Source organism: Salvelinus fontinalis, chromosome 36 (genome assembly GCF_029448725.1).
Source record: "Salvelinus fontinalis isolate EN_2023a chromosome 36, ASM2944872v1, whole genome shotgun sequence".
NCBI lineage: Eukaryota > Metazoa > Chordata > Actinopteri > Salmoniformes > Salmonidae > Salvelinus > Salvelinus fontinalis.
The window spans coordinates 23594911-23609455 of NC_074700.1; the positions used below are offsets into that span (position 1 = coordinate 23594911).

The window sequence follows — 14545 nt, forward strand, 5'->3', positions numbered from 1 at the left end:
GTGTGCGTGCGGCTGCTCGGCAATGGAAACCCGTTTCATGAAGCTCCCGACGAACTAACAGTTCTTGTGCTGACCTTGCTTCCAGAAGCAGTGTGGAACTCAGTAGTGAGTGTTGCAACCAAGGACAGACAATGTTTATGCGCTTTAGCACTCAGTGGTCCCGTTCTGTGAGCTTGTGTGACCTACCACTTCGCAGCTGAGCCATTGATGCTCCTGGACGTTTCAGTTGACCGGGGCAGCTCGAGAGGCTGCCTGGATCTTTAATTTAAAGACCCTTGCTCTGTTCGGTCTTAACGCAGACTTTGATCTGAAGCCATTCTTGTGATTTTTCTATTTATTGTTAATGTTTGTAGGCCTATGTAGCCAAATTGTATCTATGATCGTATGATATCCATTCATGTTTTTCTATGTTCTTATATCTGAGAATTAACCAATGATATCAGGCCACACCCGGCCATGATTACAGACACCTGTGTGTCCTTTGACACTATATAAACTAGTCACCCCGCAGAGTTTGTCATTATACCCTGATGAAGACAGCTTGTCTGTCGAAACGTTGGTTATTAGGTTATTAAATTATTGCATCTGAGCTTCTAGAGTGTGCGGCTCTCCTTTAATTTTTCAAGTGTTCTACTCCGCTAGCCAGCACCTCGCCTAAATAGGTGTGTTTATTTTGCCTCTAGTTTGACCGGGGCAGCTCTATAGCAGGGCAGAAATGTGTTGAACTGACTAGTTGGGATTGAGGCATCCTATGACGGTGCCATGTTTACAGTCCCTAAGCTCTTCAGTAAGGCCATTCTACTGACAATGTTTGTCTATGGAGATTGCATGGATGTGTGCTTGATTTTTATATACCTGTAAGCAACGGGTGTGGCTGAAATAGCCAAATCCACTCATTTGAAGGGGTGCCAACATACTTTTGTATATATAGTGTATGTGACATCAACAGAGAGGTATTTTTTCTGAGTGATCTAAATATTGCCTGGCTTTCATCAAGCTGCCAATCAAGAAAAAGCTTCAAACTCTAACCAGTGCCTCAAACCTGGTTCAGTCAAGCTACCAGGGTATTAACAAACAGCACAGGAATGAAATCATCCACATGTATTGATTACATCTTTACTATTGTTGCAGACATCTGCTCTAAAGCAGTGTCCAAATGTATCAGATGGAGTCATCATAATATAGTAGCCATATCTGGGAAAAGCAAAGTTCCAAAGGCCTAGTATAGTGTATAAGAGCTCATATAATACGTTTTATAGTGATTCCTATGTTAAAGATGTAAAGAATATTTGTTGGTCTGGGGTGTGTAATGAGGAGGAACCAGATGCTGCACTTGACACATTTATGAAATTGCTGTTTCCAGTTACTTATAGGTATGCACCCAACAAGAAAATGACTGTAAAACCTGTTAAATCCCCGTGGATTGATGAATAATTGTATGGTTGAGAGGGATGAGGCAAAAAGAATGGCAGATAAGTCTGGCTGCACTGCCGATTGGCAAACTTACTGCAAATTGAGAAATACATCTGACTAAACTGAATATATAGAATAAACTATACTATAAAACAAAGATACATTTTATAAAGAATGATAGTAAAAAGCTTTGGAGCACCTTAAATTACATTTTTGCCAAAAAGGCAAACTCGGCTCCATCATTCATTGAATCAGATGGCTTATTTATCACAAAACCCACTGAAATAGCCAACTAATTAAATACTTTTTTTATTGGCATGATTAGCAAACTTGGGCATGACATGCCAACAACAAGTTCTGAACCTACACATCCATCCATAACTGACCTGTTACAGGTTTTTGTTCTTCCATTAATATTTAGAGGTTGGACGTTAGCGGGTTAACACGTGAGACCTTCCCTTTTGTTTTGGGTGTTGTTAGTGACTCTTTGTTAGTTCCCCCTTCTGTTTGAGTGAAACGTTTTGGTTTCTTGCTGGGGAACGTAACAAAATGGGGGCTCATCCGGGATCTTGTTTCCTGTGATAGTTGCTCTAATCTCCGACTGTGAAGCTCTGCTGTGCCCAGATATTTGAGTGTTCAAAATACACTTTTGTGGTAGAGTTGCTGTCACTGACATCCCCCCTAATGGGTTATAAGATTGGTGGAATAATTTTATAAGCTGCAATATCACACAGGCTAGTTGGAAGCATTTGTGGAAAACCCTACATGGGAGATGATAGATAAATGTACGAAGGCAAATCTGCTCATCATCGCAAAGAATTATGACATCAAAGTGGCATCTGGCGATCCAAAAGCAGTAGTCAAAGCGCTGATCGGTGGATGAGGAAATCTTTACGGAGAGGACTGATGAAAAAGGTGCTACGGGTAGTGGGGTGAGTCCCGTTGACGTGCAACCGAGGGAGTTAGAACCAAAGGCAAAGTAGGAGTAACATAAATTAGAGCTTGAGCACAGGGAAAGACGAGATGAGCGAACAACCAAAGAACAAGAACGTTGAACATGCAGCCAAACAACGAGATCAAGAGCGTGAGCATGCGCCACTGACTAGAAATGGCTCACTCTGGCCTTCATTCATTGTTCATTCATTGTTCATTTGACTGCCAATTTCATCAGTTGCGTTTATTGTTCTATTTATGTGTGAACGCCATATTTTTTTAACAGAATTTGCAATTTTATTTATTGGTTTAACATTATTCAGTTTACAAAAATGAGTTGGGAAATAACTTAGTTTTTTGTAGACATTTTAAATATGTTTTGTTTGTATAAGAACTACCACAGTGCAATATCTGTTCTGTATACAGACAGATTGTTAGGACATATTATTATATACATGTGATATTACAACATTAGTTAAATTCATTTGTTGTGGTACCAAAGTGCAAAACAAGCCATGTTAATTGGCCAACTATTATAAGTTACATATATCATTGTTCAGACTTATTGTAAACATGCATCACTGAAGTACAGCATATAAAACATGTTGTTTCCTTAGATATCCTGATAGGTAATAGATTTGAGAGCAGATTATTCCATGAATGAATCGGAGGTTGGGTTTCACGTCCTCCTGTATCAGTGAGTTCATGGAAACCAAACTGCTTTGGACAATCCTGTGTAGTGTTAATAAAGCATTGTCCCACAACTGTTATTCAGGCTTCGCTCCCAAAGAGGAGACTGTCCGTTAGAGATCCTTTTTCTGTCTGTTTTATTCCGTTGGTCGATGAGAAACACTTCTTTAAATGTATTATCCTCTTCTTTGTCCAGTTCTGTTTAAGACTTGAGGATTTCCCACTAGATCTCAGAGTCAGTCCTTATCTCCGGTATGCTGATCCTGAGCTGTCAGGGAATATTTAAAACAGGTATTTGAGTATGGAATAGGTTTCTAAAGTGATCACTAGCTCCTCTGTGTGTCCTCAATCATGTAGTAATCTACTTGGAAAGTGCACACCCAGAAGGCTGAAACAGTTTACGAGGGGCACCCATACCTATTACATACATATTTGACAGCATTATGATGAACATTCCGTTCCCACCTCTGATTGGCTGCCAGGGTCACTCAATGTAAAATGCTGCCCTGATGAGGTGGCAGTAGTCTGTATGACTTGAATGGCGTCCCTATCAGCGCCCCAGGAGCTGTAGTCATAGCAGATGGTCTCAGACCTCCTCCTGGACACCTTTTGAAGAAGAAAAAGAAGACTTGATTGTCCATTGTCATTTTCAGATCATGGAATTTCCTTTTTGATGTTGCTTTTGAACCCTTTAAGTAACATGCACTCGTCTCCCACACACACACACAGAGACGGAGGGGTCGGAAACAAGGGTGAGCCATGGGTTAAGTCAAGTGCCTTGCTCAAAGGCACCACAGCAGGAGATGGCATCTAGGATACCTAAAATAGATCCCCACCTGTGCCTGTGTTCCATGGTAGGGAGACGGAAGCCTTGTACTGGAGGATGACAGGGAATCTCCCTCTGCGTCGTACTGCAAGCCCACTCGGCCACCATAAGGTGGGTTAGGCTCATTCTCTGTATAATCGGGAACAAAAATGATACTTAGAAACGGTCCTCTGAAGATACTCATGTTTTAAAACATGCCAAGGTACTCTACAGATAAAATTATTTTAAAATACATTTTTCGGGAAGGGGGCAGCATTATGCCACACTTTTTAAAGTAAAATGAAATCAAAGTTTACGTTTTATGTGCACAGGATACAGCAGGTGGAAACAGTACAGAGAAATGCTCACTGACAAGCTGTTCTTCAGCAATACAGTGTTCAATATCAAACAGTAAGAAATAGGACATCCAGAATAGGATCATGAAAGAGCACGGAATCAAAACTAGGTCAGATAAAAGTAAAACACTGCATAACAATGGCATATTATAAATGTACCCCTTAAAACACAATTCTAGCAATAACCTATGACAGGTGAGGCAGAGTAGGTTTTAGACAGTGTACCTGTTAGGACTGTTGTACTACTTGAACCAACCAAGTGGCCACCTGTATTTGGCCTGTTGGGCCATTCAAAGTCTTCCTCCAGCCACTGGTTAACTTGTTTTGTATGGATGTCTTTCACCCTGAAAGAAAAGGGGAGAGAGGAAACTTACTTTATGAGCTTACATTACTGATCATCGCAGTATGATCATTGTTTTGAGAATAATTATTGGTTAGTGTCATTGATTGCTACAAAAAAAATGTACATCCTCAACCAGGTTTCAAAGTTCCAACTTCTTACACAGTTATATATGTGTTGGAGGTCAGAGTTCATCATATCCAAATTCTATACAAGTGCATAGCTTTGTAATACATTTTTTGTGTTTCACCTCCAGGCTTGTTGTCTGTGCCAACATCTTACTCCTGTTGTTTTATCTTTACAAATCCACACATTAGCTTCTCTCATGACTAGATGGTGAAGGGTTCTCTCGTGACTAGATGGTGAAGGGTTCTCTCGTGACTAGATGGTGAAGGGTTCTCTCGTGACTAGATGGTGAAGGGTTCTCTCGTGACTAGATGGTGAAGGGTTCTCTCGTGACTAGATGGTTTAAGAGTTCTCTCGTGACTAGATGGTGAAGGGTTCTCTCATGACTAGATGGTGAAGGGTTCTCTCATGACTAGATGGTGAAGGGTTCTCTCGTGACTAGATGGTGAAGGGTTCTCTCATGACTAGATGGTGAAGGGTTCTCTCGTGACTAGATGGTTTAAGAGTTCTTTCATGACTAGATGGTGAAGGCTTCTCTCGTGACTAGATGGTGAAGGGTTCTCTCGTGACTAGATGGTGAAGGGTTCTCTCGTGACTAGATGGTGAAGGGTTCTCTCGTGACTAGATGGTGAAGGGTTCTCTCGTGACTAGATGGTGAAGGGTTCTCTCATGACTAGATGGTGAAGGCTTCTCTCGTGACTAGATGGTGAAGGCTTCTCTCGTGACTAGATGGTGAAGGGTTCTCTCATGACTAGATGGTGAAGGCTTCTCTCGTGACTAGATGGTGAAGGCTTCTCTCGTGACTAGATGGTGAAGGCTTCTCTCGTGACTAGATGGTGAAGGGTTCTCTCGTGACTAGATGGTGAAGGGTTCTCTCATGACTAGATGGTGAAGGGTTCTCTCATGACTAGATGGTGAAGGGTTCTCTCGTGACTAGATGGTTTAAGAGTTCTTTCATGACTAGATGGTGAAGGCTTCTCTCATGACTAGATGGTGAAGGGTTCTCTCATGACTAGATGGTGAAGGGTTCTCTCATGACTAGATGGTGAAGGGTTCTCTCATGACTAGATGGTGAAGGGTTCTCTCATGACTAGATGGTGAAGGCTTCTCTCATGACTAGATGGTTTAAGAGTTCTTTCATGACTAGATGGTGAAGGGTTCTCTCATGACTAGATGGTTTAAGAGTTCTTTCATGACTAGATGGTGAAGGGTTCTCTCATGACTAGATGGTGAAGGCTTCTCTCATGACTAGATGGTTTAAGAGTTCTTTCATGACTAGATGGTGAAGGGTTCTCTCATGACTAGATGGTTTAAGAGTTCTTTCATGACTAGATGGTGAAGGCTTCTCTCATGACTAGATGGTGAAGGGTTCTCTCATGACTAGATGGTTTAAGAGTTCTTTCATGACTAGATGGTGAAGGGTTCTCTCATGACTAGATGGTGAAGGGTTCTCTCATGACTAGATGGTGAAGGGTTCTCTCATGACTAGATGGTGAAGGCTTCTCTCATGACTAGATGGTTTAAGAGTTCTTTCATGACTAGATGGTGAAGGGTTCTCTCATGACTAGATGGTTTAAGAGTTCTTTCATGACTAGATGGTGAAGGGTTCTCTCATGACTAGATGGTGAAGGCTTCTCTCATGACTAGATGGTGAAGGGTTCTCTCATGACTAGATGGTTTAAGAGTTCTTTCATGACTAGATGGTGAAGGGTTCTCTCATGACTAGATGGTTTAAGAGTTCTTTCATGACTAGATGGTGAAGGCTTCTCTCATGACTAGATGGTGAAGGGTTCTCTCATGACTAGATGGTGAAGGCTTCACTTACTGCACGTAAACATTTATGTCACTCTTTGTGTTGTCCCTGATATTTGTAGCTGCTGTGTTGATCTGTAGTCAGTCTCACCTATGTAATTGTCGTCTATGCCAGGGCACATAGACCACCATGACCCCCACGGCTGCTATCACCAGTCCTGCCAGGGTCAGTAGCGCGGCAAAGAGGTCCCTCTTCAGGATAGGACCGTAGCAATCGGAGTCTAGGTACCAGTAGTCCTGGTTACATCTGTGTGGGTGGTGGATGGGACACAGAAGGATGGAGGGTTAAGTGGAGTCATTGTGCTGGTTTCATGTTGGTTATACCGTATGTAGTATGTTGGCTATATGCTATATGTTGTATGTGTTATATGTTGGCTATATGTTGTATGTTGGATATATGTTATATGTTGGCTATATGTTATATGTTGGCTATATGCTGTATGTTGGCTATATGTTATATTTTGGCTATATGTAGTATGTTGGCTATATGCTGTATGTTGGCTATATGTTGTATGTTGGCTATATGTTATATGTTGGCTATATGTTATATGTTGGCTATATGTTATATGTTGGCTATATGTAGTATGTTGGCTATATGCTGTATGTTGGCTATATGTTATATGTTGGCTATATGCTGTATGTTGGCTATATGCTGTATGTTGGCTATATGTTATATGTTGGCTATATGTTATATGTTGCCTATATGTTGTATGTTGGCTATATGTTGTATGTTGGCTATATGTTGTATGTTGGCTATATGTTGTATGTTGGCTATATGTTATATGTTGGCTATATGTTGTATGTTGGCTATATGTTGTATGTTGGCTATATGTTGGCTATATGTTGTATGTTGACTATATGTTGTATGTTGGCTATATGTTATATGTTGGCTATATGTTATATGTCGGATATATGTTGTATGTGTTGTATGTTGGCTATATGTTGTATGTTGGCTATATGTTATATGTTGGCTATATGTTATATGTTGGCTATGTGTTATATGTTGGCTATAAATTATATGTTGGCTATATGTTGTATGTTGGCTATATGTTGTATGTTGGCTATATGTTGTATGTTGGCTATATGTTGTATGTTGGCTATATGTTGTATGTTGGCTATATGTTGTATGTTGGCTATATGTTGTATGATGGGTATATGTTGTATGTTGGGTATATGTTGTATGTTGGCTATATGTTGTATGTTGGCTATATGTTGTATGTTGGCTATATGTTGTATGTTGGCTATATGTTGTATGTTGGCTATATGTTGTATGTTGGCTATATGTTGTATGTTGGCTATATGTTGTATGTTGGCTATATGTTGTATGTTGGCTATATGTTGTATGTTGGCTATATGTTTTATGTTGGCTATATGTTGTATGTTGGCTATATGTTGTATCTTGGCTATATGTTATATGTTGGCTATATGTTATATGTTGGCTATATGTTTTATGTTGGCTATATGTTGTATGTTGGCTATATGTTGTATGTTGGCTATATGTTGTATGTTGGCTATATGTTGTATGTTGGCTATATGTTGTATGTTGGCTATATGTTGTATGTTGGCTATATGTTGTATGTTGGCTATATGTTATATGTTGGCTATATGTTGTATGTTGGCTATATGTTTTATGTTGGCTATATGTTGTATGTTGGCTATATGTTGTATGTTGGCTATATGTTGTATGTTGGCTATATGTTATATGTTGGCTATATGTTATATGTTGGCTATATGTTATATGTTGGCTATATGTTTTATGTTGGCTATATGTTGTATGTTGGCTATATGTTGTATGTTGGCTATATGTTTTATGTTGGCTATATGTTGTATGTTGGCTATATGTTGTATGTTGGCTATATGTTGTATGTTGGCTATATGTTTTATGTTGGCTATATGTTGTATGTTGGCTATATGTTGTATGTTGGCTATATGTTGTATGTTGTCTATATGTTATATGTTGGCTATATGTTGTATGTTGGCTATATGTTGTATGTTGTCTATATGTTATATGTTGGCTATATGTTATATGTTGGCTATATGTTATATGTTGGCTATATGTTTTATGTTGGCTATATGTTGTATGTTGGCTATATGTTGTATGTTGGGTATATGTTGTATGTTGGGTATATGTTGTATGTTGGCTATATGTTGTATGTTGGCTATATGTTTTATGTTGGGTATATGTTGTATGTTGGCTATATGTTATATGCTGGCTATATGTTGTATGTTGGCTCTATGTTGTATGTTGGCTATATGTTGTATGTTGGCTATATGTTATATGTTGGCTATATGTTATATGTTGGCTATATGTTATATGTTGGCTATATGTTGTATGTTGGCTATATGTTGTATGTTGGCTATATGTTTTATGTTGGCTATATGTTGTATGTTGGCTATATGTTGTATGTTGGCTATATGTTGTATGTTGGCTATATGTTGTATGTTGGCTATATGTTGTATGTTGGCTATATGTTGTATGTTGGCTATATGTTATATGTTGGCTATATGTTGTATGTTGGCTATATGTTGTATGTTGGTTATATGTTGGCTATATGTTTTATGTTGGCTATATGTTGTATGTGTTACATGTTGGCTATATGTTGTATGATGGATATATGTTGTATGTGTTATATGTTGGCTATTTGTTGTATGTTGGATATATGTTGTATGTGTTATATGTTGGCTATATGTTGTATGTTGGCTATATGTTGTATGTGTTATATGTTGGCTATATGTTGGCTATATGCTCTGTTATGTTATAAGAAGTCATAAGAGGTCTTACCTGCAGACCGGGCCGTCCCTTGACATACTACAGGTGCCGGTGTTGCAGTTCTTTTCCCTGTTGTGTCCGGAGGCACAGGGAGAGACACAGACCAGTCGCCCATCTATTTGTGCTGCATGGTAGTATATCCTCAAGTCCTTATCTAGTTTGGCCGGGTCGCATACCGCTACACAAAGATGATGGTAAGTTAAAAAGAATATTAAGTTCAAAGTTCAAAAGTATGTTATGTTAAAAGTCAATGCAGGAGATTAATTGGAATTTTTCAATACACTATAGCCAATTAAACAATACATATATATACACAATACCAAGGTTTGGACACACCTACTCATTCAAGGGTTTTTCATTATTTGTACTATTTTCTACATTGTTGAATAATAGTGAAGACATCAAAACCATGAAATAACACATATGGAATAATGTAGTAACCAAAAAGTGTTAAACAATTCAAAATATGTTATATTTTCAATTCTTGAAAGTAGCCATCCTTTGCCTTGGTGACAGCTTTGCACACTCTTGGCATTCTGAATTACAGTAACTGACCCCAACCCTGGTAGGAACAGCTTTACAGTATAACCTCATTCACTAAAATGTGTTGAAAGGTTATCCATAGACTCACAAATATAGGCTTTAGTGTACTTACATTCTTTATCGAATGTGGAATTTTTTACTATGACATCTCCAATTATGTCCACCCCAATACAGCCTACTTGACCTGTGAATGCAACAGAAATGTTTGTTATACAAAACAAATTATTTGACACGTGATTTGTCAATAATACCATCTTTTAATAACGCAGTAGATTTTTTTTGTCAATGTAAAGTTTACAAGTGGTAAATTCTTACTTTAAAAAAAATTAATACGCATTGGTCAGCTAACCCAGGACTAATATTTGATTTTAACAACGGTGGGTCTGATCGTAAATTCAAATCTGGAGTGCCAGAGTGTGCTCTGGGCGTTTGGAAATTCAGAACATTGACAGATTGTCCATTCATAAATTCAGAGTGTTTCGCTCTCGGGGCAAACACTGGACGCTCTGGCTGAGGAGTAGGGTTGACCTCGCAAAGGCAGTCAAGCACCCAAACTAACTGGCTAATATTGGCTAGCTACTTCCAGACACAAATGAGAGAACACCTCACTCTGACCATTTTACTCGCCCTAGCAAAGCTAGTTAGGCTGTTTTCATCTTATCCAGAGCGTTGGTGACTGTAACATGCCGACCAGACCACTCGCGCCTGCACCATCCCATGCATGTTGATTCTGCCCACCCCACACCAGATGCGATCAGGACACGCAGGTTGAAATATCTAAACGAACTCTGAATCATATATATTAATTTGGGGACAGGTCGAAAGGAATTAAACACTTATGGCAATTTAGCTAGCTAGCTTGCTGTTGCTAGCGTATTTTTCCTGGTAGATAAAAATTGGCTTGTTATTTTACCTGAAATGCACAAGTTCCTCTACTCTGACAATGAATCCGCAGATAAAAGGGTAAACTGAGTTAGTTTCTAGTCATCTCTCCTTCTTCAGGCTTCTTCTTCTTCTTTGTACTTTATATTGCTGTTAGCAACTAACTTTAATTAAGGTGTATTACCATTACCAACTGGACTGGAGTGTGGACCTCAGTTCATGTTTCAATCACCCACGTGGGTATATGCTCCTAAAAACCAATGAGGAAATGGGAGAGGCGGGATTTGCATCGCTTCGAGCATCACGAATAGAACCAAGTTCCATTTTAGCTCCTGGCTATGAAGACTTGCTGCAATGATTGAATAACATGTATGCGTACCTTTATTATGCAACGCTCACGCACGCCACCGGTGTGGTCAGCATGAAACTGTGCTGCTGGGAACAATTTAATTAAGCTTTTTTTGCCGACGTCTACTTACACAGGCCATATTCAACTGGTGTTGAGCGTTCCTAAATTCATCAGTTATTCTGCGCTCTGGCACACTCAGACGAGAGTGCTCTAAAATCGGACTAGCTAGCCAGAGCGAATTTACAAACGCTAGCTCAGTGGGCAATAACAAGGCTCTAGCAAGGCCAGGGTGGCCGCTTCATTTCCCACTGGGGCTACCCATACCACATTGTTTGCGCTCACTGTCATAAGTTGCTTTGGATAAAACCGTCTGCTAAATGGCAAATGTAAAATGGCACACACAGCAGATCATGGATTGGCCAAAATGGTCTACTTAACAACCGGTTTCTAATATCGTAAGTGTCTGTAGTCGGTTACTGACCTGTGGTGCAGTTTTTGGCCGTGTTGAGAATGTCCTTGATCTGTTGTTCTGACTCAGCAATCTCATGACTTAAATTCTTCCCATTCTCTATGCGCAGTAGAACCACATGCTCCACCACGACACTGCCATTCCTAATAGAGAGAAGAGATTCCAAAAAAAGGTTCCACATTTTAAATAGACGTTCTAAAAAGAGGTTCAACTAACCTTTTAAAGTAAGTGTTTAATGTACATGCGTACTACCTCTTTCTTGCGAAGTTTCCTCAAATGTTCACATACCTGAGTCCTATTATTACTATGCCGATAAAATTGTTCATAGTGCGGTTGTACAGTAAGGTCATCTGGAAAACATAAGTTGTTATAGCTCAGTTAGTTACTATTAATGAGCTCATTAAGATTATACATGTGTCATTAAAAAATAGTTTGTATGTAAATTAGGCACTTACGTCGTTAGTGAAATTTTCTGTAAAATCTTGGTATTCCTGTGTTAATGGGTCACTGTATTCCTTTTTAAATGTTTTGTTGAGTCTAACAGTGACGTCTGTTGATACTTCAATGGTGTCTGTAGTTCATTGACATGAATAGGACGATAAGGAACAAGAATTAGACCATTTATGGACCAGTAGTAGTTAGATAAACCAGGACAGTATATTCCATAGGACTGGCAGTTTTTTACTGACAAAAAACCTCCAAGCCCTAGTAGTATCAGAGTATTATGTGAGCACTCACCCACAGTTACAAATATCGGAGGTCCAGTTGTTGAGAGTGAAGGTGACGTCAATGAAGGAGATGCAGTTGTAGAAGTTGGAGTGGGTGCAGTAGAAGGGTTAGTTGGGGTAGGTGTAGTAGAAGGGGTAGTTGAAGTTGGTGTAGTAGAAGGGGTAGTTGTATTAGAAGGGGTAGTTGGGGTAGGTGTAGTAGAAGGGGTAGTTGGGGTAGGTGTAGTAGAAGGTGTAGTTGGGATAGGTGTGGTAGAAGGGGTAGATGGGATAGGTGTGGTAGAAGGGGTAGTTGGGATTAGTGTGGTAGAAGGGGTAGATGGGATAGGTGTGGTAGAAGGGGTAGATGGGATATGTGTGGTAGAAGAGGTAGATGGGATAGGTGTAGTAGAAGGGGTAGTTGGGATAGGTGTGGTAGAAGGGGTAGATGGGATAGGTGTTGTAGAAGGGGTAGGTGTAGTAGAAGGGGTAGTTGGGATAGGTGAAGTAGATGGGATAGGTGTGTCAGAAGGGGTAGTTGGGATAGGTGTAGTAGAAGGGGTAGTTGGGATAGGTGTGGTAGAAGGGGTAGTTGGGATAGGTGTGGTAGAAGGGGTAGATGGGATAGGTGTAGTAGAACGGGTAGTTGGGATAGGTGTGGTAGAAGGGGTAGTTGATGTAGTTAGGGTAGTTGGAGAAAGTGTGGTAGGTGTAGTTGACGTAGTTGGAGGTGTGGTAGGTGGGGTAGTTGATGTAGTTGAAGAAGGTGGGGTAGTTGATGTAGTTGAAGAAGGTGTGGTAGGTGGGGTAGTTGATGTAGTTGAAGAAGGTGTGTTGGGTGTGGTTGTGAAAGGTAATGTAGTTTCAGTAGTTAAAAAGGGTGTGGTAGATGGTGGAGTTGGAGACTGTGTTGTGGTTATTGCTTCTATCGTTGGGCTAGCTGATGGTCCTTGTGTAACAATGGTAGTTGTTTCAGCTGGAAATGTTGTCATTTCTAACGTTGTTGTGTGATCTTCAAGGGTCGTTCCCACTGTAGTTGTGGAGTCAGTTGGCTCTGCAGTTGTACTTTCAGTTCCCTGGGTAGATGAGAGTCCAACTGTAGTGGAAGATATTTGCCCGTCCGTGATTGCTGAAGTTAGTTCATTTGTAGTGGCAGGCTCACTGGTAATCGTAGAAGGTTGTGAGGGACTTGTTTCCGGCGAGGTACTGGTTGAAGTTTCTGTTACACCTGAGGACATAGCTGTAGTTGTTTGCATTGTGTCTTTGGTTGATTCTGGTGTCATGGTCACTCCCGATGTTGAAAATGTAGCTCCCACAGTTGCACTTGTTAAACCAGCTGTGGTCGATGTTGATTCTTCAGCAGATGTGCTTGCTTCAGAAGTTGTTGTTGATGCCTCACTTGATGTTGAGGTACCAGCAGTGCTAGTTAGAGACTCACTTGTAACGTCAGAGGGCACTGATGTGTGACCCGAAGTGATTGTGTGAGATGGGCTTGTCACAGTTTCTGGGCTAGTTGATGGTTCTTGTGTAACAATGGTAGTTGTTTCAGCTGGAATTGTTGTCATTTCTAATGTTGTTGTGTGATCTTCACGGGTTGTACCTGCTGCAGTTGTGGAGTCAGTTGGCTCTGCAGTTGTACTTTCAGTTCCCTGGGTAGATGAGAGTCCAACGGTAGTGGAAGATATTTGCCCGCCCGTGACTGCTGAAGTTAGTTCATTTGTAGTGGCAGGCTCACTGGTAATCGTAGAAGGTTGTGAGGGACTTGTTTCCGGTGAGGTACTGGTTGAAGTTTCTGTTACACCTGAGGACATAGCTGTAGTTGTTTCTATTGTGTCTTTGGTTGATTCTGGTGTCATGGTCACTCCCGATGTTGAAAATGTAGCTCCCACAGTTGCACTTGTTAAACCAGCTGTGGTCGATGTTGATTCTTCAGCAGATGTGCTTGCTTCAGAAGTTGTTGTTGATGCCTCACTTGATGTTGAGGTACCAGCAGTGCTAGTTAGAGACTCACTTGTAACGTCAGAGGGCACTGATGTGTGACCCGAAGTGATTGTGTGAGATGGGCTTGTCACAGTTTCTGGGCTAGTTGATGGTTCTTGTGTAACAATGGTAGTTGTTTCAGCTGGAATTGTTGTCATTTCTAATGTTGTTGTGTGATCTTCACGGGTTGTACCTGCTGCAGTTGTGGAGTCAGTTGGCTCTGCAGTTGTACTTTCAGTTCCCTGGGTAGATGAGAGTCCAACGGTAGTGGAAGATATTTGCCCGCCCGTGACTGCTGAAGTTAGTTCATTTGTAGTGGCAGGCTCACTGGTAATCGTAGAAGGTTGTGAGGGACTTGTTTCCGGCGAGG

The 14545-nt window shown here is 40.5% G+C and overlaps 1 protein-coding gene across 1 annotated transcript; it reads right to left on the reverse strand.

The window, feature by feature from the left end:
* Positions 1–1723: 1723 nt before the first annotated feature.
* LOC129835485 (mucin-3B-like) lies at positions 1724–13234 on the reverse strand. Its single transcript, XM_055901122.1, has 11 exons — positions 12227–13234; positions 11944–12059; positions 11777–11838; positions 11501–11631; positions 9901–9972; positions 9258–9423; positions 6567–6722; positions 4423–4541; positions 3873–3991; positions 3502–3642; positions 1724–3304 (listed from the first exon to the last, which is right to left on the reverse strand). Exons 1-11 carry the CDS (start codon positions 13185–13187, stop codon positions 3260–3262), a joined length of 2088 nt encoding a protein of 695 aa, XP_055757097.1. The 5' UTR covers positions 13188–13234; the 3' UTR covers positions 1724–3259.
* Between the last annotated feature and the right edge of the window lie 1311 nt (positions 13235–14545).

What these genes read in the sequence shown, in the direction of transcription:
- LOC129835485 (XM_055901122.1), bottom strand. Translation starts at nt 13,187, where the DNA reads ATGACAACATTTCCAGCTGAAACAACTACCATTGTTACACAAGGACCA. An exon ending in TCCGATATTTGTAACTGTGG is followed by an intron (nt 12,060 to 12,226) that starts GTGAGTGCTCAC and finishes AATGAACTACAG; the next exon opens with ACACCATTGAAGTATCAACA. An exon ending in ATAGTAATAATAGGACTCAG is followed by an intron (nt 11,632 to 11,776) that starts GTATGTGAACAT and finishes TCTCTCTATTAG; the next exon opens with GAATGGCAGTGTCGTGGTGG.